We start from the raw sequence: 25,138 nt of genomic DNA, 5'->3' as shown, positions 1-25,138 counted from the left end.
GCCAAACCAGTAACCTGAACACCCCAAAGATGCAGAGCCACAGCGGCCCGAAGAGAAACTCTCAACTGAAAATAGGAGAGATCCCAAACAAAGTCCTCTCTAACACAGCTTTCCTCTTTTCATATTGTTCTTAGACTCTTCCCTGGTCTGTCCTTTCTTGTTGAAAAGAGCTCCTCTCCCTATTCTGTCCGACACCTTACTACAACCAAACACCACCTTGTTAAAAAACCAACCAGATGCCACAGAGGCCAAAGAGCATTCTCCAAGTATGTGACCTCACTGCCCAGCTAGACCTGCAGTCTACCTCTCAGTCTGCATGACAGACTCACTGTGGGTCCTCCACCAGACTGTGCTAGATGACTAGCTGTGTAGCATGTAGTGCCAGTCTGTACTAGACTGGAAAAGAAATTGTCAAAGAGATTTTAGTGTAAATAGAGAACTCCAAAAGATACACTTGAAGAAAAACAAAGCGGTTAACAGTGGAAGAAGAAAAAGGAGGAGAAAAAAAAGGAATGATATCTTTGAAATAGACGGAGGTATTCGCATAGAGCTTTTGTAAAGACTGACTCAGATTCCAAAGCTCGTAACCAAAATTTTACATGTCTGTGGATTTAGTTTCAACATGTTTGTTTTCAATAACAAACAGCAGAGCTTACGTCTGTACAGTGAATGGGTGAGATCTGCAGCTGGCACTGGTGAGACCAGTACTAATAGACTGATACCATGCTAGGAAGCAGCCTCACCCTCCACAAGCCAATGATGAGTCTTCTGTTGTACATGTACACCTTCTATGTTCCTTTAGTGGATAACAGCCCAAATAGCACAGAACGTAAAGGCCAGTTTGTCCTGAAAGGGGCAAACTATTTTTATAGCACTCAACCATTATGCTGTATATGAAAACTTTAACCAAACTCAAATTTACATTGTGTGTGTTTAGTAATAGTTTCTTAATATAAATCGTATGGATTGAGATAAACTGTCTTGCTCCAATATAATAGTGTCATGATTATGAAAAGATTATGACAGCTTTGATATGTTCAGGCGAGGTGTCTTATGGCCTTTCCGTTCTATTTGATTATACCAATGGCTTACCAATGTTATGTGATTAATGTAAAGCTTTCTATGCTCAGGTCAACAGCTCAACATGGCTCCACTTCAAATAAGATCTTAATACTGTATTTTTCTGTTTCTAAAACAGAAGAAGCATGGTTTAACCTTGGACTAAGTATTAAAGGATATCTACAAAAACATCTCTGAATTTCAAAGATCTGAGCTTTTCACCTTTGAGTATTAGATTGTTACAAAAACCTTATTAAAACTAAAGTGTTTAATAGTGTGAGGGGTAAATGTACAGTATTTAGCTTTTGTATGGTTGACTCAAGACTTCATTGGATGTTTGAGACATAGCTCCCTTTTCCACTTGCTGAGAGGGAGCTACTGCGCAAAGCCGAGAAAAAAACTTTGGATGTTATTGATGTTATTTTTGTACACTTAATTTATTTTCCCTCTTTCTCCCTCCCTTACATGCTTTCCTCTTTTTCTCTCTACCTTCCTTCCTCTGTTCATTTGCAACCAGTCCTTATTCTAACTGTAATAATGATAATATAACAATAATAGCTAAACAATAATTAATGCTTTAAGACAAAAATCCAAAGACGTGATAATACTTTAACCATATGACCTACAAAAATAAGCGCTACTGTTTACTTGACGATGTACTGCTGTTTTTAAAGAAGGAAGGAGTCCCTATATCTAAGCTACTGTTTTCTGCCTCTCATAAGCACACTGGAGACTGTAACCAAAACCCCAAACTAGAGCCATGGCAGTCTGTAATATAGCGGTTAAAGAGTTTTACTTCTCTTGAGAAACGTTGCAGTTTGTTTTTCTTTCTTTTTTTACCATAGTGTTGAACTTCAGCCCTTAAGGATGTCCAGTTTGCTGCTAATGTACTGTAGTTTTTAACAATACTGTAGAAGATGCATGCTCTGAACGCTTTACCACTAGGCTTTAATGACTACAAACTGTAATGATACCTGTGATGCTGTTGATAAACTGCTCCTCTGTTGAAAATAAATGGAAATGTGGGGCTCAATTCCATCAAGTTTGTTTTCAGTATCCTGTTGACCACTCATACCCAGAAGATAAAATAGCTTTGGTAAATCCAGGATATTTTTTTTCTCCACTTTACAGTTCCAGAGAAACCTGCTTGGGGCATTGATTCCTCAATGCAAATGGAGATACTGCAGAGCTATTTGAAGGAGTTCAGCCCCAAACCTTCCACTAATATGGTGTCAGTCATTCTGTGTTACAATGTCTCTTGTCCATTTGTCCAGCTTAAAACGGCTTTGCTGAACTCAGACTGACATCACAGCCAACCTTCCAAAGGATGTGGGCTGACTGAAAATGCTGTCATGCTTTGTTCTTAAACTAACCAATGTTTACGACAATACCAATGAGCTTTCTTCTGTACAGAAATGTGCATTCCAAATAACACAAAGGCAGTTCTTTTGTATACTGATTATTTTGAAGTTCATTTCTCTCATATTCTCTTGATCTTAGTGACTGTAAGATGTACATATTGGGGTACTCTATGGTGAAGGGACTCTGTTATCCTTACTGTAGGTAAAAGTATTCTTTTCATTTTTTTCTGAATATGTTGTTGCCATAGTGATGACCAAAAAGATACCTGTGATGTGCACCTGTCCTTATGTCCTGCTCCAGTGGTTTAGTGCGTCTCTATTCTCTCCTTCCCCCAGCTCTCCCTTACTGGTGTGTGTTCCTCTTCCTTCCCCAAACTCCACTGAGCTAAATAAAGTCTGCTTTGGTGCACGTTTTTGTGTCATCCCTTTGGTGTAACCGAGAGAAGCCATTTTGTGAGTGTTGTGGTATGTGAGCATGCCTGCCTGTTATTAACGTGTTTCATATTCCAGGTCGTATATGCGGGGGTAGTGTGTGTCTGAACAGAAAGGTTTTGATGTGCAACCGTGTGTGTGTAACACGGCTGTGCGTGTAAGGCGTTTGGTGAATGGAGCCTTGACCTCTAGGGTCACTTCATTAATTACATCTGTGACATTCAGCCAGATGAGTTTCCTTTGTGACTAAATGATATGATGAATATTAACGACCTTGGATGAATTACACTGCTGCTCCTGCTGCTGCTGATGATGATAATGTGTTTTACGACTCCGGGAGAGAGGGAAGGAAAATTGCACACTACAGCACATTTAGGACATGAAGATATTCATACGCAACATTTCAAAGACCACAGCGTAGGTTGGTTGAGCAGTTTTTATTATTTTGTTCTTTTTCGTATTAAACTTCCTAGTGGTTCACAAGCAAATCTACCAGAGACATAAAAAAAAGTTGAAAGAACACAGGAATGTGTGATCATCAAGGGCCTCAAGAAAAAAACTTTTATCTTGTTTGTGTTTTCTTTAGCAGCGAACAATTCACCTAAACAGTACAGAGAGATACGACAAGAGGAAACATTGCTGTGAAACTGAAACAAAAGCACTCAGAAACATACGTAAAGAAAATAGCAAAGTAAACACAGAAAAGCACTTGAGATGGCTTGGTAGCTGCTGATAGCCATCTTAGAAAGTCATCCTGATAAAGTGATCCCCCACCATTTCTCCTTCTCCCTGTCCTCCCCCTCTTAATCAAATGAGTACTGTGCAGCTGGTGGGGTTGCGGCAAAAGGGGGTATGAGTGACTACGTGGAGAGGAGGTGGTGGGGGGGCTTTGAGGGATGGCGTGAAATTATTGCCTGCTGGTGTATATGTGTCGCTGGGGGTAGTGGGATAGAGTAGGGGGTTGGGCCGGAGCTGTGGGGGGGGTGTAATGTCATTGCCTGCTGGTGTATCTGTAGTGGGGGCTCATTTAGATTTAGATTGGTTATGTGAGGAGAGAGCTGAAAGGCCAGCTCATGTTTATGCATGAATCCCAAAGCATGCTGCTGTGGTGGAGCCCTGAGTTAAAGAGACAGAGCTGAAATACATTCGCACATTTAGACACACCTCTGCTTCTCCGGATAAGGTTTCAGTCCAAGCGACGCTGTGCAATCAGATACATTTCAATCACTGTGTGTGTTTGCGTAGGCCTGTTTGTGACGTTGACTCGTCTGTCTGGGCCTACTTGTGTTTATGTAGATGGTTTACACCTTCTTCCAAACAAAAACCACGTCTCTTTTTCTTTTAATCAAAGAAATGTATCAACTACAGTTTTTAAAATGCAAGCATCGCCATGCTGTGTCCTGATGATTGCTCTGGTATCCTTTACAGCTGATGCAGAGCAACACACAGTGCACGGATGTTCCCCACACTACACTCACTCATACACAGAGAGTAATCAGTAAATGTCTTTGAAGGAGAGTTTGTTCAGCACTTCATCAGGTATAAAGTGGTTTTTATTTGGAAATGTGGTCCCTATCCATCTTTTAAATGACTTTTTAATGGTCGTCACCCCATCCTAATCAATCATGAGGCAGAGCTAGCCTGAGAGCGCAAATACACTCTATTTATAATTCCTACATTCTACTTTAAAATCTGACTCTCTGCCTGCTTAGACCTGTGAATGGACAGAAAAATCAGTGAAACTGTCTATCTGATTTTGTGGAGACATCAAAGACTTCCTAGAACAATATCCAGCTTCCTGCTCTCGATATAACCTGTATTATCGGTTTTTATTTCATATCTTTACTTTACACACTATAACTGTGTAATTATACCGCTGCTTAATGTAATTTTTGGCTTTCTCTACATTCAGGCCCTCACTTTTTTGTGACCCCCTCACCATCCCCCATCAATACTGGCATGTCCCCGTCGGCCCCCCATCGGTACTTTACATCTATAATGAGATACAAATACGCATCAGCAGGACAGTGTCTACGCCACGCGTCACTGTGTGAATATTACTCACACTTATTAGCTGGATTATGTTAATCTTTACACTCTCTGCTCACAGACAACAGACTCCCCATGATATGGGGGTGGTCACGGCAGTAAGCGTGTGTTGTTGTGAGTGTGTGTGTGTGAGTTTATGCATGTATGGCTGTATGTGTGTGTTAAAGTGATTGCCATGTTGTCAAACTGATCTGCATGTGAAAGGGCGGTCTAATTACATCACTTATGCAAATGAGAAATGCACGTATGCATGCACATACATACACACCAGTGACAGCTTAGTGCTGAGGTCAAAAAGACAGTGTGAGCTATCCTCTTATTGACTAACACAGGGTGGTATCACCACCTGTCAGAGACAGACATGTCTTGACACATATGTATAGGTCACAATGGATATTTTGATACACTCCTTCAGACAAATGAGAAAAAAGAGCGGATGGGTCGACCTCACTAAAACATTTAGACTGTTATTGGACAACGTCCGACGGCATATCCACTGATTATTCTTGTTTTCAGACTGAAACATTGATAGTATCCCCGTTGGAATGATTGATTGAGTCTGACACTTTTTAATTACGCCCAAATTAAATGAATTGGCTGGCGGACTATAAAACATTGCATTTAATAACGAGCCCCTCCATTCGCCTTTTTTTCCTCCTTCCTTCATCCAATCCCATTTTGGCTGCCCGCACCAAATAACCTCTCTCAGTTTAATGATATGCAAATGAATTTTCATGAACCCCATGATCCCATGCGATGATTAAACTGAGATGACATTAGCTGCCATGCTGTTGCCATTGTCAGTTTTTCTGTCTACCTCCTTTCTTTCTACCATATCGCTACCATCTTTCTTCGTATCCACGACAACGGCCAACTGGTGATATTAAAAGAGTCCCTGTCACCATTCCCTTATGAATTTTCTTTGAGAGAGACGACATTCGGTGTATCCGGTGCTTTCTCAGAAAAGTTTTTCCGGTGGTAGTAGGAATGGAGCATCAGAGCATGAAATGTTGGTTTTCACACCCCATGTGGTAGCGGTACACTGAAGACATGCATGTTACAACGATATACAATAATTGTAACGTGGTAACATAAACCATTCCGGTAACCTTCCACATCTCTTCATTTTCCACTTGCCTCCCCTCCCACCGTTCGGTTTCAGTCTGGATCCAGCTCCACCTCTGCTGTCGTTTATTGTACTCCATTTGCATAATGAAGCCCAAGCTTAATTAAGATCCCACTGGAGTCTGGAGCCAAGGATGAAGGAAAGAAGGACGAGGAGGAGGGGAGGGGGAATCCGACGTTCCTTAGCTTATCCGCACGTGTCCAAATAGGAGGCACAATTTAAGGGGGGAGAAAAGCGTTGACGAGCGATTAAATCGCTAATTATGATCGGCTGTTAGAATTAGTGTGTGGCTGTTAATTAGCTGCAGATGAGATGCCCAGACAGTTGCCCGCCCCTGACGACTGCAGCACCCTCCCTGACTGGCAATAGAGAAACACAGCTTGACACCCTGGAGATGATGCCAACACATCCCTCCCTTAACACACACACAGCAGTCTGAGGGGATATCCCTTTAAGAACATCCCAGGTGTGCATGTGCAGGAAAGACGCTCTTCATCATCCTTGTCCACACACTCCCACTGTTCCTCGTTAAGCACAAGGTTCCCCTTTTTTATTCTTCTTTATCCTTAATTCAGTTTGCTCATTAATCCTCTTCCTCCATATGCTCTTCCTCGTCATAGCGGAATGGTACGATCCCTGGTCCTGGTTCTTTGAAATGGGCAGCAGCATCCTTCGAGTGCAGCCGTTGGCACTGAGCAGGCATGAGTTGGCATCGACGAAATGTTTTTCTTTCTGCAGACTCCCATCACAGCTGTATTTGTGGTTCTGGTTCCAACTAACTGCAACTACTTTGTGTCCACATTTACTACGCTTTTACGCAGCTCCTGATGGCGTCTGCGAATGCCTCCTTGTTTGCGTTTGGCATGGTGCCATCTCTGTTTCTGGTCTCCCTTGAGGGGATACCCTCGCCAAAAAAAACGGCGAAGGCATGCCAAAGGTTCTGCTCACCGTATGGAGGTCTCTGTTTACAAATGTGTGTGTTGTTTTGTCTTGGCAGCATGCCATCTCTCTGCTCGTGCCCTTATCGCCCCTGAAAAGATGCCATCACAGAATCGCTGGCAACCGTTGCCTGGGCACCTCTCCTTGGCTTTGTCGAAGCAAACAAACGATGTTTCGCGGAAAATCCTCAGAGGTGAGTCCCCTTGTCTTCCACCAAGACAGTTTTACGTTGACCGCTTTTATCGCTTCGGGTACACCACGACTGCAGGCTGGCTCTGTGCCCGCTGGGCTCAGTGACTGGCATGGCATGGAGAGAAAGAAAAGTCGTAAAAAATGGAAAGACAGTAGGATTTTCCGCCGTCATTTTTCTTTGTTCGATCAAAGTTCCTCACAGAGTTACACCTTACGGTTTTCCAGTATTCATCATTTCCCTCTTCAACATTCTTCCCGGCTCCTCTTCGTCCATCTATCTGAGTCATCCTCTGTCTGCTGGCATCTTGCTCACTTCCATGCTTCGCTGTCCTCTTGATATTTTCTATATCTTCCTTTTTCTTCAGTTTGTTTCGCGCCATCGTGCATGTGCCAAGGTGGCACTATGACAACAGTATGGAGGTCTGTTTCCCTTCCTCTTCCATTCTTATTCTCCTCGCCCCTTTGCCCATGCCCATGCCCGCCCCCGCTCAAGTCCTGACTGGATGGCACTGTGCCAACCTGCCACCACCATCGCTCTCATTTGTAGCTCATCTCTCCATTGCCCTTCCCCCTGTCTTTACATTTACATCCTTCTCTCTTCCCCTCACTTCATTCATCCACTTTCTGAATCATTTACCATCTTTGCTTATATTAAATGCAGTATGCGTGTATATACACACACACACAATGTTAATTTAATTGGCGCATATGCAACTTCTCATTTCTTAAAAGCACACCACAAATCATCGCCGGTTGTTGTCATACAGTTGAGTCTGCTGGCACCTGAAGGAATGCTGTGAGTGACTGCCCTGTAGGTAATTACTGCAGCAGTTACTTATTCCACCGAGACAAGGAGAGAAAGATGAAGAGAGCCCTGAGTTTGGAGAAAGCTTGTATTGTTTTAATTAACTTTTACCAACCCCCCATCATGTGCGCTTCACTTCACATCTCTACGAGCCTTGCGCAGGACGTGTTTGTTCACATCCAACGTACAGCAATACCATTGATCCGATTATCAGTAGAATCGATTGTGTACCATTAACCTCACCCTCATCACCGAGATGACCCTTTCTCCCTCGTTTTACTTCTTTCTCTTCTCCTCGGTAAAAGCTCTCGAGTCAAACAAAAGCTGCCAGTGGTGGTGGAGCCATTAAGCAAATACTCTCATTAGTACACAAAACATAATGAATATGTAAATGATGTGTGTAATTTATGCATGGGCTGAGAGACTTGTTCCCTTTAAGTCCTCTGTATTCGCTCTGCATCCTTTTTCATTCAAACGTCACACCTTTATGCCAATTTTTCTCATTTCTTAGACCACAGCTGTGAATGAATCCATGGAGGAAATCTTGAGGTTTCACTATTTTTATTACGTGTCTTTCTGCAAAAAAATGTCTTGCCTTTAACCATGGTTTGTAGTTTTTAATATCCTCTCAGAGTCTCTCTCTTTTTTCTGTTTGCTTCTTGCCGCTCAGAGCCTGTCCTCTCCAAAAACAAACCCTGCAGTGACGCATTAAACCAACTGCTGAGTGTTTGAACAAGGTCTTTCTTCCAGGAATATGAATACTGAACAGTCTATCCACAAAATCACATGAACAACTGACAGTGTTGTATACCCTTTTTTCCCTTTGTGCTTCTGTGACTGTGTTGTTCTTGATGTGTGGTCCAAACTGTGTGGTAAATTGAAGCGTGTCCTGATAGATGGTGAGTAGCCTTGCTCCTGTCTAGGATAAACACCTATAATACTATCGCTCCTTTGGCAATCACCATAGCAACAATCCATGGTACCCACGTGAGTTGCATAATAAGATGTTCCCCAAGACCACAGACCATAAAGCGGCGACAAACTAGACACCTGCAGCAATGAATGTGAATCAGAAAATAACCATTCAAATTTCAAACCTGAACTGTGACTCATTCCAGACCAATCTTTTATACTTATCCACAGGCTTGCATCAGACAACACACTCTCTCAGATGCACACACACACACACCTTCTCTCTTTCTCTTCAGACCTTAACAGGTGCTGATGAGCTGCAGTCAATGATTGTAATGAGCTATCGATCACCGTGGGAAAACAGAGGGACAGAGAGGGGTGAGAGAGGCAGGGGGAACCAGAGGACACACACGCAAACAGGAGGTGGACTGCCGGGAGAAAGAAAAAAACTACAGATGAACTAAATGGAGACAAGCCACCTAAGACAGAGTATCAATACCTGCTTTAATCAAGTCCTCATCACCTATTGTTCAGCCTAAAATAGAATTTATGTGCTTTCTGTTAGCTCCGGAGCAGCGTCTGGACCGGCTAATCAGCTCAGGATGACCATGCAGACATACTTGTCATGACTGAGTCCAGATGCCCGTGAATGGCACTGACGCAGTATCTCTATTTTCCTCTCTTTTTGTGCTGTGTGCATGGAGTGGAGGCAGACAGCTTTAGGGAAGGGGGAGGTGCGTTCTGTGTGTGCACGAGTGTGTGTGGTGTGTGTTGGCTGGCGTTTCAGATAATGAAATGCAGCAGGGAACAAAGAGCTGGGGGCCCCTATTCTCTGTGCTGCAGCTTCATTTTCACTCCCGTCAGTCTATGATTCTTCCATACCCTCTTTCTTGTGTACGTGTGTGTGTGTGTGTGTGTGTTTATGTTTGTATGGGCAAGTTGTTGTGTGTACGCATGTCCCCCTCCTCCTCCTGTTAGTATTCTGCATGGCAGATCCCCCTAATGTAATAACTGTGTCTGCATGTCTAATTTACAGCAGGAGAGAGTAAATAGCCTGTGGTTAATTACAGTATGTGCGCGCCTGGGTGTGTGTGTGTGTGTGTTTGTGTCTGTGCATGTGTCTACGAGCGCGTGGGTGTGTCAGAATGATTTATGAGTTGCAAATAGCTACACCAGTGGCCCGTTTCTCCTCACTTAGTTTTTAATCTGTCTTTCCATTAATTTTCCTGGAGACGTTATTATGGTTTTATAACATTGTGCACAAGGATGCACATGTGAGTGCACGTATGTGATAACGAGACAGAGGTGTGGACATTTTGTGCGGATCGAGGCAACATGGGCACCTGAGCTGCACTTTGCTTTTTCACCCTCTCCACATCTCCCATTTCGCTACCTTGCATTCCCCCTTTCTTCCTGTCCTCTCGTGCTTCATTCACTCTCTTCATTGAGAGCCCCAACGAACACAGATCTTTATTGACAGTACACGGTACAACATGGAAACAGCAGGTCAATCCGTTTAGCCCAAGGGCCGATACACCAATTCACCAATTTGTCAGTGTTAGTTTGAGAGAGAAAAGCAGCTAATCTCTCCTCTCTGCTCTCTATTGATCACACACTTAGACTCCACTTCTCTGTCTAAACACTATTGATTCTCCCTCTCTCTCTCTCAATCTCTCTCTCCCTCCATATACCACAGCTCTCAACACATCCTCCGTTCATACACTCGGCTTCTCGCATAAAAGCCTGAATAATTGAGACGCCGTGTTCTTGTACATGTAGTCACATTTTAGATGAATACTTGAGAATTTCTTCTGGCACGGACAAAATAAGACTTGGCGTAAATTCGGTAACACAATATTATAGGATGATCTCCAACATACAAAGCGTGTTAAGAAGTAGACCCACAAGTGTCAGAAACCACTGTTCCCTGCTGCATAGATTCAGAAATGTATGCATGGTCTCATTGAAATAAAAACTATAATGTGAATGCAGTCCCTGACTCAAAATTGACATCTGTGTTCACTGTGTCCTGCCTTTGTCTCACAGGAGGCACTTGACAAATACCATATTCCTGTATTCCTGTTCCTAAATGAAGGCTAGGAAACGATGGAGTAGTTATTTTGAGGAAGAAGCCCCCCCCCCCTGCAATATTTACATTAGGTCCAATTGAACAATAGACAGATATTCCCTGTAGCATTTATCACATCTATACCTTTCTACCTTGATTAAAAAAATAATTGGAGCAACTGTTACTCTCATGCCAGGCACCAATGGAGTTCACCGTCCTCCCTATATATTGGGACTCCTATTCATTAGACTTGTACGCCCCCTAGTGGTGATACGAACCCATTACAAACCTTTATTTCTGCAGGTTACAAAACACAGACACATGGCTTGTGTAACTCGGAATCAGCTGTTCTTTGGTAACCGGTGGAGAGGAGGTGTAGGCTAGATTGAGCTTTTGACTCTGTTGCACGCAGCATTTTGAGTGATATATCGTCACCTTGCACTGGAGATGCCTCCTTCAGGTGCTGGTGCACAGGACAGCAAAGCCTTGGTGAGACAGCTGTTGAGAGATGTGCTGGAGGGTCGAGAGGATCCAGAGGGGTTCTTTGCGATGTGTGTGTCCGTCCTGGGACAGCAGGAGACCCGCACACAGTTCCAGTCCCTCATCCAGCCCCTGTCCACGGCCAACACATCCCTGCACTGCAGCCTCACCTCCATCTACCTGCAATACTTCTCTAAGGTCAGTCAGTGTCTAATAGAGTTCTGTCTTGTACTTCAACACGTAGGTAACAAACACACACACCCCTACACACACACACACACACATACCAACATACACACAGAGATAATATATAATATAATATATATGATTATTTGTAGGAATATAATACTGTTTATTCTGGAAATAAATAAACTAATGACAATAAAGGTTGTTAAAAATGTAAAAGCGGTGAACAATGATACAAGAACACAAATTACAAAAGTATTTTTTTATGTTTTATACTTTGTTATTATACTACAATTATGGCAGCTGTTTACTTTCATGTCACTTTTTTAATTTGAGCTAAATTCAGTGTTGTTGACCACTACATTAAACAAAACAAACCTCAGTGAAACTGTCATGGCTAGCGTGTCAGCTAACAGGAATGTAGGTGTAATTAACTCACCTTTACTTTGGCAGAAATGGAGCAAAATGGACATTACTCTTCCTGGACACGTGTGAAACTTCACTGCTTCTTACACTGAATGTTCAGACATTATTTTCTCCTCTGACTAAAACAACACTCTCTCCTCCACTGCTCTTCCTCTCGGTTCCCAGCGAGTCAGTGAAGCTGGTGCTGGTCGTTAGCTTCTGTGCTAGCAGCGGCTAATCCAATGTTGACATTTTGTTTGGTTTTCAAGTGAGACAAAAGTCAAGGGTTTGGGCTCAAGCTAATGTTTTTTTAAACTTTTTTTCTAACACTTAAAACGTATGTAACAAGATGTGCGATAATGTAACATGTAACATCATTGTAATTATGAAATAATATAAAAATTGAGCTTGGTAGTTCTTGCTCCTGTTTATGAGCACAGTAGCTATTAGCTTTCAGAAATAAACGCACATGACCTCCATGTAATATTACAGTGTTATCAAAATTGTGGAGTACCTTAAAACACTAAACATGCATCATCAAACTAAATCTAAAAATGTATCTTTTGCAAACGTTTTTAAGTAACAATTTTGCATAGGACGTAACATTTGGCCATTTATTGACGTGTATTTTTACGTGCTTTCTTACACTCGTTATGCTTGAATTTTGTGCACCTTTAATTGCAAATATCGCTCATGATATTTGTCGCCTCTACTCCAACAACTAGGCAGCAGTAGGTAGTAATAATAATAGGTTTTTCTCATTAAATTGCAGACAGGAGATGATGACCTGGAATTTGCACTGGCGCTGTCAGTACTGGAAATGAAAGATCCCCAGCTGTCAACCTGCAGTGAAGAATCCACACTTCAGCAGCTTGGAGCCGAAGCATATCAGAGCAGCTCTGTTCAACTGACCTCAGCTCCTCAGCCTCAGGGAAGCAGCAGCCGCACCCAGCGAGCAGATGTAGGTGGCGGGAGAAAAAAAAAACAATCAGTGCAAAAGGGACCCCGGGGCGTGTTGGGCCTACCGCAGACAACCCAAGAGACTGAGCTTCAGGAGAGCACACATGTTGACAAATGTAATAAAGACACACCAGGGACAAGTCAAAGCGTGTGTGTATCCAAACCATATGCCTCATTTTTCAAACAAGAGGCAGTTTTAAAAGGTGACCAAATGACAGAAGAAGGAGATTCAAGCAATCAATCGGAGAAACCAAAACGCTCTAGGAACCGGAGAAAGCGGCGGGAAGGGGGTGGTCAGCAGGTTGTAGGTATGCCCACCTCTCCATCAGCATCACCACCAGTACTGCTGTGGTTTAGGAGGGATTTGCGACTGTGTGACAATCCCGCTCTGATTGGCTCATTGTAGAATGAGGCACCTGTCATCCCTGTTTTCATCTGGAGCCCTGAAGAAGAGGAGGGACCAGGAATTACTGTGGCTATGGGGGGAGCTTGTAAGTTGACTTCTGTAAAAGCATGTGCATAACTGCCCCTCGAGGCATGGCTCTCCTTTTGTTGCTACTACAGGTTTTATAACCTGTTTGCAAAAATACCTTTTCTTCTCTTTACAGGCAAATACTGGCTGCATCAAGCTTTGTCCTGTTTCTCTTCATCTCTAGAGCGCATTGGCAGCCATCTTGTCTTCCTCAAGGCAAATGGAGTGGGCAATGGGGTGGGCTCTTCTCTGCGTACCCTTATGCAGCTGATAAAGGAGACTGGGGCGAGAGCAGTGCTGGCTAATGCCCTGTATGAGCCCTGGCTGAAGGAGAGGGACGACGTGGTGGTGTCAGCTCTGCAGAAAGGCGGTGTTCAATGCAGGATGTTCCCCTCTTACTGCCGCCGGGACCCTTACTCTGTGAGCACGGAGGGTGTGGGACTCAGAGGCACGTTACAATTCGTACTGATGGTCTTGAGCCGTTCAAGCCGAAATGCACTGAGGCCATTTTTGACAACTTCTGTTTGTTTTCTTCTGTGATGTAGGAATAGGTTCAGTGTCTCACTTCATGAACTGCTGTAAACAGAACCCGGACTCGGCCCTTGGGGTTCCCCTGGACCCTCCTGCGTCTCTCCCCACACCTGCCAACTGGCCTCGGGGGGTTCCTTTGGATGCTCTGGAGTTGGCACTCATGCCTCGCAGGAAGGACGGCACAACGGTCAGTGACAAAAGCAGGGCTGTAGTTTTGAGCCAAGCTTTAACCCACAATTCCCTTTTTAAACAATCGTAAAAGATAACAATTTGATCATGTGGTTCCTAAGATTTTCTCTTGTTCATTTCAGATTGACTGGGCAGTTAACATTCGTAAGTCCTGGGATTTCAGTGAAGAAGGAGCACATGCCCGGCTAGAGGCCTTTCTTCAAGATGGTGAGACTCATTGGATGCTCATTGTAAACCAGGGGGGGCAAACCATTTTCCTGTTCACTTTATGTAACCTCATTTAAATACCATAAAACAATTATTGGACACATATTCACACCAATCTCTTCAGTGCAATGGCTGGAGTTGCTGCTTTTGGGCAAAACGTCAAATGTTAGTGATGATGACTTTGCACTACTACCTTAACAGTACCAGGTGATTTCTTCCACATGTCCTAGGTGTGTATAGGTATGAAAAAGAGTCAGGCAGGGCAGATGCTCCGAACACCAGCACTCTGTCTCCCTACCTTCACTTCGGTCAGCTCAGCCCACGCTGGCTGCTGTGGGATGCCAAAGGGGCTCGCTGTCGACCCCCAAAGTTCCAACGGAAGCTGGCCTGGAGAGATTTGGCCTATTGGCAGTTAACACTGTTTCCTGACCTCCCCTGGGAATCCCTCAGACCTCCATACAAGGTAGGAACATTTACCTTTGAGTGTTACTCAAAGAAATGTAACTACCCTTCATTTTCCCCTTTAGTAAATATAAGCCCATATCACACGAAGAAATGTATTATTATTATCAAGCATTTTTCATCTTCTGGTATTTCTAGGCACTGCGGTGGAGCACTGATCGTAGCCACCTGAAGGCCTGGCAACATGGTCGAACTGGCTACCCTCTGGTGGATGCAGCCATGAGGCAATTATGGCTGACAGGCTGGATGAACAACTACATGAGACATGTGGTGGCATCATTCCTCATAGCTTATCTCCACCTTTCATGGCAAGAAGGCTACCGCTGGTTCCAGGTGAGACGTGCATGCATGAAGGAACAAAATGCCCCTGCATACGTAACGTGTATAGCAACACATAGTAATTTACCGACTGGATCTAATGTAAACTTGTGTTTAGGACACCCTATTGGATGCAGATGTTGCCATAGATGCCATGATGTGGCAGAATGGGGGCATGTGTGGTCTGGACCACTGGAACTTTGTAATGCACCCAGTAGATGCAGCAATGACATGTGACCCCAATGGCAGCTACATAAGGAGATGGTGTCCTGAACTTGCGGATCTGCCCGATGAGCTCATTCACAAACCCTGGAAATGTCCTGCGTCAATGCTTCGACGTACAGGTGAGAATGAAGCCTTGTGGTCAAATGTTCACTTTTTACTAAAACGTGTCAAACTGCTAAATCATATGCTACTTTTTAATGCTCTATTTCCTATCCTCATTGTTAAGGTGTGATATTTGGCCAAACATATCCTGATCGAATAGTTACAGACCTAGAGGAGCGAAGGAGTCAGTCTCTGCAAGATGTTGCTGTGGTGCGGAGAGAGTTTGTGCAGTACGTGGACAAGCGCTCAGGCTGTGACTTGGTGCCTATGCCCCCCCGCCTCGTCTCGGAGGCCTTGGGCTTATCACACAGTAATGGTGGTCAGGTGACAGAAGGGAAGCAGTTCCTGTTGCCCGTTATAACTCGCATGGAGTTTAAACACCAGCAAGAAGATCCGGACGCAGACGCCGCCTCAAATCCCTACAATGCTGTTCTCAAGGGGTATGTAAGCCGCAAAAGGGATGAGACCATTGCATTCCTCAATGAGAGAGACTTCACTGCCAGTGTGCTGAACGAAGGGGTGCAGAGAAAGGAGAGGCTGGAGAGCAACCATCGCAGAATGGAGGGACTCCCTCAGCCTCCTGCACCTCAGGGCAGAGCCAGACGGACTCCAACAGCCAAGGACCGGTTTTCCTTAGTGCCTGGTGGGGCTGCCACTTCACGTAGGTGACCCAGAGACCAAGCAATCAAGACTTAAAATGCGCAGGTTAAAAGAACCCATACAGTTACTTGCCTCGACATGCACATGTAAAATGTTACAGGAAATAGTATTTAAGTGTGAGGAAATGAGTGTCAGTTTCAAAAGTTACTCAAAAGTTTGTGATCACGTTTCAAAAGGCGATGCCTCTGGTGCGTTAGTCAGGAGCAGCTAGATTGTTTTATTTAATGGTTTTTGCCAGTAAAGCTTTAGGTGTTTCAAATACCTTTACACTTCCATTGTGCAATATTGGCCCAGCGTATGGAAAAGTGGCATTGAGTGTCTCTTTGTGGATCATTTTCAAAATGACTAGTTTACTTTGAAAGCTGATGAGGTGTTAGTGGGTTCCAGTCTTATGCCCTACTGTTTTGTAAATATTTGTAAAAAGGGTTCTGACTTGAGTTTTTTTTTTGGGGATTTATTTAGTATCATGCATATCATCTGAGAGAAACATGACATGCTGTATTTTTTAACTTTGGGAAATAAAGAATGAGAAGACAAATCCAAATGATTAAGGAACTGTTTATTTTCTATTGTACAGATCCAGTGTTTACAATGTAGCTGTCATACATGCAATGTAGACCAACATAATTAATAATACCATAAAGACCAAAGTGCTTCTTGAAGTCTAACATACCCTAGGACAGAAATTCAAGTTTATGTTTGACTAAAATGCTTGGAAACTTTTCTATTGACTGTAAGCTTCAGTCTCATTTTGGGGTTTTGAGGCTGCACGAACTCAACATTAGATGTTCAGTCAGTGCAGATGTCCCCATAAGTCAGTCTTTTAACAGTAGATAAAGGATTGCTAACACTCACAGCTCTACAATATTGGCAGGTCAGCAGACAGGAGGTCATGAGCTCCACTGGTTGATGCTAAGCATAGTGTTGTTCCTGACACAGGCACATCTTGTGCATCTCCCTGCCAACAATGTTTCAAAAAGGAGAGGGAGCATAGCACTTATTAGGAGGTGTTAGGTTAGTCCTCAATCGAGCGGATGTATCTCTCATAGGCCGGTTCGTCCATTAGAGCGTCGACCTCAGCGGGATTGGCGATGGTCATCTTTATCAGCCAACCTATATTTGAACAGGTAAATATCAGGATATGCTGTGTGTCAGGGAAAATGCCAGTTTTTTTCCCCACATATAAGTTTTTATCACAAGTCACATGTTTAAATGAGCAAAGCACTTTTTCCCCATTATGAAAATAAACTTGTAAAGACTAGAACTTTCTTGGGTTAGGAAGCCCAACATATTTTGTTGGTCAACTTTACATTATAAATGCAGAGACAGCTATTATGACTTTAAATTATCTTTTTTCTAAAGCAATGATAATGCACAGCGTTAATAATTAATTCTGAAAACAGCAAAAGCACAAAGGGTACAGAGAGGAAAATAACTGACAACCAGGTTTCAAGTCTCTTTGTTGGCGGTCAGATTTGTTATTACTAGAGTGGCGGTGTTCCATGTTGTGTTGCATTACTGCCCTCTACTGTCCAAAAACTAATGTTGCTAGTTATCGGTTTATGTTTTGTAAAACTCAATCAGTATGTGTCTATTTATAAACACATTCGAGATATGCTGACAAGATATGCAAGATATGCTTGCATAGGATAACCACATTAACAGCTTTTAGAAGGTAATCAAAGACCAGTGTCACTGCAAAATTTAAAGAAATGGCTGATGGTGGTAATAGTCAGACATAATCTTAGTACTTAGTACCTAATGTGAGAGCTTAGTACTAAGCTCTCACATTAGCTATTATGCTTCTTTCAGTTCCAATGCCGTCTCCATGTGATAGAAGGAAAAGAAGAACTATGTGTGCTTACCATCTTTGTAGCAGGATTTGTTGACCAGCCCAGGGCTGTCTGCCAGTAGTGTGTTGACCTCCACAACCTCTCCAGTCAAAGGGGAATAGAGCTCGCTGGCTGCCTTTACACTTTCCAGAGCTCCAAACTCATCTGTGACAGTGAAGTTAAAAAAATAAATAATACAATAATATTAAAGTTTTGTTATTTCAGAAGACTGGAATTTATGCAAAAGGCACTGGTGAAACATAACTAATTTGCGTATATCTCAATCTCAAACAGTATCAGCATTATATGTGTGCAAAAGCATAAATAAACAATGCTGAAAAGATGTGCATTTATATTCAAATGTTATTTAATTGATGTTCTGTATATTTGGTTGTATTTGCGTTTCCTTTTCATTCATAAATAATATTGATGATCATTTTTATGGTTAAACTATCAAGACTAAATTACATTGCTTTGTCTTTAGGGTTTGAAAAATACATCTTGGAAAATATAACCCATCGTTTTAATTAAATATATCTACCAATATCTCTGTTTCAGAAATTGTCTTTATCCTAAAATCAGTATCAAATCCCAAAAATCCATAGTCTGATACTAATATTAGATAGAAATTGGATTTGACATCAGGTTTATTCATTTAATATCAGTACTTGAAGATTGGGTGCTATTCTAACAGCTAGAGACAAGACGTCCTACCATGCTGAGCCAGCTGTGTCCCCACCTCTGGCAGTCCACAGTAGACTACATCTCCAAGAGCCTCCTGTAAGTGGCAGGAAGAAGGGTCACAAGTAAGAATGAGTGTGAGAGCGCACAATCATGTGTGTCATTGTTTTCAAAAGCCTCCAGGTGAATCCCAATGTCCACCCACAGGACTCGAGGTGTTTTCCCAGTCAATCAGTGAGGGCTCAGTTCTGTCCCACTGTGAAATCATGTATTACACGAGGGCTCTCTTGCAGACTTTTTAAGCCCTAAGTGCAAACTTTCATTAAGGCTGTGTTAGCATAGGAAACACCGGATCATCCTTTACGGATGGAAAGGAAAAAACACTGGCCCACAATTCTTTGTGGCAGCACGACTTAAGAGACGCAGCCTCGTATGTGCACCTGGACAAACCCAGGTTAATATAAAAAAACAAACAGCTGATTTAATATCACGATTCCAGAACTGATGTAAATCCTCACAGGATCGTCACATCTGTCCAGTGAACAATCAGCTGATTGAAGGTATGTGTTGTGTAGTTGTTTCTGCTATTACTTTTTGAATAATGCCATTTTTCCAATATAGAGTAAATTGATTATTTTAAAATTACCCTTCCTCCACTCTGTAAGACAAGACACACAAGCCCTCCCCTGGTGCGTATAGTAGTTTGTATATACAATTTTGTTTTCACAGCAAATTCCTTGTATGTGTCAACCTGCTTGTTTCTGAAGATATCAGACAGTTGGTCCTTTAAGCAACTCGACCATGAAGAAAGTAAAAACGACAAAACCACAGAAACATAATACGGTATGACGTGCCGCCTGGTTCATGGTTAAACGACTCTAACCCGTCAGTGTCTCTCACAATCCTTCAGCCCCCCCCTCATGTCAGTGAGGGTTCAGGACCCGTGTCTTTTAGCGGGACAGGATTTACCTGCGCGAAGTTGCTGATACCGACGGTCCCGATTCCTCCATCTTCTACTCGGACCCATTCGTGCTTGTCTGTGTATTTAAGAGCTGGGAGACAACACAACAACAGTCAGAACACACAGCGTCACTACAGCTTGAAGTGTTCATGTAAGTACAGTATAATAGTATTATCTTAGGGGGCGGTGTGGCCTAGGGGTGTGGCCTATGGGTAGAGTGGTAGTCCTCCAACAAGAAGGTTGGCGGTTCAATCCTCACTCTTCCCCATCTGCATGCCGAAGTGTCCTTGGGCAAGATACTGAACCCCTAAAATGGCCCCTCAGAGATGTTGAATGCCCTAATTTGAAGTGTCTTTGGATAAAAGCGTCTTCCAAATGACATGTAATGTAATCTCAGCTCAGTGTGACAACAAGTCACCCTGACCCCCTGGAGCACTCGTGTCCTTTCACTCAGGCCAATGTTACCTACCGGGAATGTCAGCTAACATGCGACAGGAACAACACACTGATGGCGGTGAATACCTGCTGATAACCGGCTGGAGGAGGCCACTGTTCTCCGGACGGAGGGTTTACATGCCAGCCTCAGGGCGGAGAGAGGAGCCGGGCGGGAGAGAAGAGGCAGAGCTGTGGCAGCGCTGGAAGACAAGGAGCGAAACAGCCCACAGGCAGCCATGTTTGTCGCCTAGTGATGATGAGCAGGTGGGCTGTCTTCTTCGTGGATATTCGAGGGAATCGGTGGCGCTCTACCGCCCCCTGCTGATAAAGGTCCGATTCAGTACACTTTATCAGATGCAAGTGTTTTTTTGGGAGTTTCTCCTGATACCAGTCAGAGTTTAAGGACAGAGTTTACCACAACTTCAACAGAGTGTTCATAGCTATGAGTAGAACTGTGATTCGTGAGTATGGGATGTACAAATAAAATGTGATTGATTGATTGATGTGAATCTAACTGGTGTGCTTCTGAAAAAGTGGTTTCCTCCATTCCATCCTTTCATTTTTTCAAATACCAAAAAAACATGATTATTATTAGCACGTTTCCGAAAAGGGCCATTCGAAATAAAAATTACAACAATGAATACATGATAAATATTTGATTATAATCAATTTGTTTGTTTCTCCTGTTTTCCTTTAACGGTTCAGGGTGTGGAATTCGGTGACATCTAGTGGTGAAGTTGCATGTTTGCAGCTGAACACCCCTCACCTCATCCTCCCATTCCAAACATGAGAGAGAACCTGTGGTAGACTTCGGTTGTCATAACAACACAAAAGGTGTCGAGTTTGTTCAGTTTGGAATACTGTAAAAACATGTCAGACTCCGTAGAAAGGACCCACTCCTGATGAAAATATAAAGTATTTAAATATAAAGGGCCAATTCTAGGGTAAAGAAAACAACAATTTGTACAATTTAGATGAAACACACTAGTGAAAGCATCACTAGGATTACTTTATATTACATTTCTGCCAATAGATCCCTTTCACCATAATCTTACTCACTGGCCCTTTAAGTTGCGCTCTGATTTGGTCAAAACTGTTGTTACCACAATGGAGAAGCTAAAATCTTTTAATGGCTCAAGTTTCATTTCAATTCCATTTATATTAAGTCAACTCACAACATACATTATCTCAAGGCACTTTACGGAGAAACGTCGAAACCGCAAAACTTCCCACATTGAGCAAGCACTTGGCAAAAGTGCAGAGGAACAACTCAAGTTTAATATGAAGCGTTGCATGCTTTTTGCCTGAAAAAAAAAAAAAAAAAAAAGAGGAAATATTGACACATACACTGTAACAAATTGTGATGTTAAATAACAGTTAACTGCTGGCAGCAGGGTTGCCTGCAGTTTACTGTTATTTAACAGTACACATACTGTAATCAATTTTACAGTATGTTACCATAATAACGAAATCAGCTGAATTACAGTCTATTGCTGTATTTTCTTGTCTTAACAGTAAACTGCTGGCAGCAGGGTGCCAGTATATTACCGTCCCGTAGATATTATTTACAATTTAATACTTTTATAATACTACGTACTAAAACAAGGTATAGTGCTGTTCTTTTTTTAATTTACTGTATACTATTGGTTGTGGGGTAGCCAGTACAGTATACTTTTTAAATGCAATTTCACCATAATCTCAATTACAGCAAAATGTAAATTTATAGGAGCATTTTACTGGCATTATTGATCAGAATCAATTACTATGAATTAAACATTCCCTTTACTGTTACTTTGATTAGCTATTTTCAAGTGATTCTCTATACAAAGTATACACACTCAATCATTTAGTTAACTAAAATTAAGCAATCAAAACATTCCAAGGAAGAATCATTTAGTAACCAAACATTTATTTATGAAAAGGCAACATCAACTGAAATCGTTTTTTGATTACAAACAAATTAGGTGTCTGTTTCAGTTGTAAATTTCAGTGTGCAAAACAACATGGCAGTTATCCTTTTTTCATTAAATGTGATAACAGTTATAAACATTTTTATACACTTGTGGGGAATGATGCATGAGAAAAGAACAAAAATCCCACAAACAATATAGAAGCAAAGACATTTCTACTTTCATAGAAAGCCAACAAAATGAAAGACTTGAGTGTTCATTCTGGCAAATAAAGAGCGCCCCCTCAGACAAAGTGCTTACAACAACAATCATCTAACACCAAAATGGAAAGACACATATTCTCTTCAAACATTATCAAAATTTGAACAGTGGGAAACCAAGAGGTGTCATACAGTGTATGGAGTAACCTATTAATAAAAAATTCAAAAATCTCCCTGAGTAGAATACACTGTACACATTCAGCATTTCAATGTAAGCTGTATTAATTAGAACTTAAAGGAGTCTTAAAATAAATATAAAACAATAAATACAAAATTAAATTAAGAGCAGACCCTGTGCCCTCTAAGAATAGTACTGATCCAAGGTGTGCTCAGATTCTACTGACTGTTACACGGTGACCTTAAAAGGCTAAACTGATCAAATCCAGCAATACCATTTCTTCCCTGGGACAAATGAACATGTTCCCTTTTTGTGTACATTATACCATATTTGCTGGCCAAGAGAAAAAGAACAACATTACATGAACAGAAAAAGACATTGGGAAATAACTGTGGCTGTACCTGGGTAGTGAGCTTTCACTGGCCAATGAAATTCCACTCGAAGTCAATGAGATTCTTCAGGAGAGTGGAGACATCAGTATTAACTGTGACTGACTTCTTTAGAACGACTCTCCTTGTCCTCTTGGAGATGATCTTGCCTCGACCGGCCTTTGTTCCTCTTTCTGGATTGATTCCAACAAATCGCCTGAAAAACATAGTAGTCTGAGATCAGAGGTTGGATAGACATTAATTCTGCTATATGAACTGTTCATGAATATGAAATATGTCTTACCTTTGAATGAATTCAAGTGTACAGGCAGCTTCCTCTTGGTAGTGTAGGTTGAAGATATAGTACACTGAAAACAGAGCAGCAAGCCCTGTCACAAATGCTTGTTGGATGCCCTCACAAATGACATGTCCCTCCAGGCTGATCATCCATCGTCCAACTGCCGCCTGCTCTGTTCCACCTGAAACGTGGAATCACGAAGAAGAATTTTAGAAAAAAGCATCTTTACTTGTATGAAATCTCTGTTTGAAAGAACATTCATGCATAATTGAAATACAGACAACTTGAAAAACTCATCTGTACAATATACATTTGATAATCCACTGAATAAATACCGAGCAGTATTAGACGGGGAGTCAGGGGTAGGGTAAGGGCTGCTCTGGTCTGATGAGGACGATGTAGCTACTGGTGATGATGCACTGGACTGTGGGGAGCAGCTTTCAAGTGGTGATGGGCTGGACAGTGTTGTGGGGTTTGGAATAATTTGAAGATCCAGAGTGACCATCTCTGTCTCTGGCAACAAGAAAAATAATGCATTAGTGAATGACTGTCAAATATGGTAACCAGACAAAGTGGCTTGTAGAATTAAAGAAAAACTTTTGCACATAGCCAGAATGTCCCAGCATTAGCTGGGACCTAGCATACATTTCAAGCCTTGTACATCACATTAAGACAAATTTGACTTACCTGATTTAAATGCTTTCAACAGCTTCCGAAGCTGAATAACAGGCAAGAGGTCAGTCAGGTCTTCCTGCTGTACATATTCCAGGTCTTCTTTTGATTCTAAACCTGAACTTTCAAGCCTAGCAATTAGCTGCGATTTAGTCTCTTCAGAGAGATTTGGCAATGCCTTGAGGATGATGCCCAGGATGTCTTCCTCTAAAGTAGACATTGACCTACACTGTGATAAAAGAATGGTGGAGAACTATTAATGCAACGCCATCAACAGTGTATTCAGGCAAGGGATAATAGTCCAGCAGATTTTCTTGCTTAACACAGCAGTAGCTTTTCTGACTCTGTGTAAGGCAATGAGCCCCTAAATCAGGAAGACGCACAGCCAGATATTTCTCAGCAATAAAATGTAAACTTGATAAATTCTCACAAGTGGCATTGCAAAAATCAACATGACATGTTAACGATGTTGCACCAGACAATCTTGGTCGAATTTGGTCTATTTTATGATGTCTGTACACATGGGATTTAAATGCTGCAAATGTATGAAATGTTAATTTGCAGTTGGGCAGGGCACACTTTAAAGTTGAGTTTGGAATATTTCTATGAATTCTCATGTGCCTAATATATGCCAACAAAGTGGCACATTGACGAGCACAGACCTGGCATAGCATTTTGAAAGTCAATAACTGCAAAAAAAAAAATTGATTACTTGCTTTTACAAGGTAAAAACACATATTTAAAATTTTCTTTTATTTACTAAATGGCATTTATACTAATTTTTATAAAAAATTTTAAACAAACCAGTGTATCAGGCAGAATACTACAGTTTTAGCATGAACTTTAAAATATCTGCTGTATTCTGGCTATGTAAGAAACTCTCTGACGATAGACAGTTTTTAAAAATAAAAGTGTAAAACTGCAGTATTTTTAGACAACAAGTAAGTGTATGGAGTGCAGGAGTGGAGTTGTTAGTTTGCGGCTCAGCATCAAAGGATTCATGGTCCATGTATGTCCGCGTTACAGAACATCGTGTTTTAATGGCTTGTAATCAAACTTTGACGCCACGGTCACACCGTGTGACTAAAAATCAATCCATCAGTCAGTTTTTATCTCCATCTTGTTGTGATGACACTCATCTTAATTTCATCAAAGTAAAAATGTGGAATATGGACAAAATGACCACTAAATGCAGAATAGCAGGCTTCCTGTTGTGTTTTTCCAATTGCACCTGCAGACTTTTTTGTTTGTCTGGTCATGATACACCTGTATATTGATTTTTGTGAAGACTGGTCAATGTGAACACGTTCCAGGGGTCTCGGGGGGCACCGTTGAGCCATTTTGCGACGCCCATTGAAATTTCCTTCAGAATACGTAAATTTTCACCACTTTCTAACTTTCTGCAAATTTTGGTAAGAATTTGAGCATGGTAAAGCCCTCAAAAAGCCAATTCATTTGCCTGA

At 42.0% G+C, this 25,138-nt stretch overlaps 2 protein-coding genes and 1 long non-coding RNA gene across 3 annotated transcripts; 1 reads left to right on the top strand and 2 right to left on the bottom strand.

Annotated features, from left to right (window-relative positions):
• Positions 1-11,390: 11,390 nt before the first annotated feature.
• On the top strand, positions 11,391-16,163 carry si:ch1073-390k14.1 (deoxyribodipyrimidine photo-lyase). Its single transcript, XM_061076548.1, is given in 10 exon segments — positions 11,391-11,621; positions 12,787-12,975; positions 13,165-13,465; positions 13,583-13,894; positions 13,992-14,164; positions 14,289-14,373; positions 14,604-14,836; positions 14,974-15,168; positions 15,272-15,497; positions 15,605-16,163. Coding segments are annotated over 10 exon segments (2,490 nt in total). The 3' UTR covers positions 16,150-16,163.
• A 519-nt stretch (positions 16,164-16,682) lies between these two features.
• LOC133008970 (glycine cleavage system H protein, mitochondrial-like) lies at positions 16,683-20,289 on the bottom strand. The gene is made up of 5 exons (XM_061076360.1): positions 20,137-20,289; positions 19,623-19,705; positions 18,687-18,750; positions 18,006-18,137; positions 16,683-17,253 (listed from the first exon to the last, which is right to left on the bottom strand). Exons 1-5 carry the CDS (start codon positions 20,285-20,287, stop codon positions 17,156-17,158), a joined length of 528 nt encoding a protein of 175 aa, XP_060932343.1. The 5' UTR covers positions 20,288-20,289; the 3' UTR covers positions 16,683-17,155.
• A 1,730-nt stretch (positions 20,290-22,019) lies between these two features.
• LOC133009559 (uncharacterized) lies at positions 22,020-23,548 on the bottom strand. Its single transcript, XR_009680548.1, has 3 exons — positions 23,339-23,548; positions 23,010-23,184; positions 22,020-22,922 (listed from the first exon to the last, which is right to left on the bottom strand). It is a non-coding gene; the product is annotated as an uncharacterized LOC133009559 (long non-coding RNA).
• Between the last annotated feature and the right edge of the window lie 1,590 nt (positions 23,549-25,138).

The sequence above is a fragment of the Limanda limanda genome, chromosome 8 (genome assembly GCF_963576545.1).
Source record: "Limanda limanda chromosome 8, fLimLim1.1, whole genome shotgun sequence".
NCBI lineage: Eukaryota > Metazoa > Chordata > Actinopteri > Pleuronectiformes > Pleuronectidae > Limanda > Limanda limanda.
The sequence above is the reverse complement of the archived record's forward strand: the minus strand, read 5'-3'. Positions and strand labels throughout refer to the sequence as shown.

Excerpts from the sequence above, each read along its gene's own strand:
- LOC133008970 (XM_061076360.1), bottom strand. The coding sequence starts at position 20,287 with ATGGCTGCCTGTGGGCTGTTTCGCTCCTTGTCTTCCAGCGCTGCCACA. Across the intron at positions 19,706-20,136 it reads CTCCAGCCGGTTATCAGCAG|CTCTTAAATACACAGACAAG; the intron begins GTATTCACCGCC and ends GTTGTCTCCCAG. Across the intron at positions 17,254-18,005 it reads CAAATCCTGCTACAAAGATG|GTTGGCTGATAAAGATGACC; the intron begins GTAAGCACACAT and ends GTTCAAATATAG.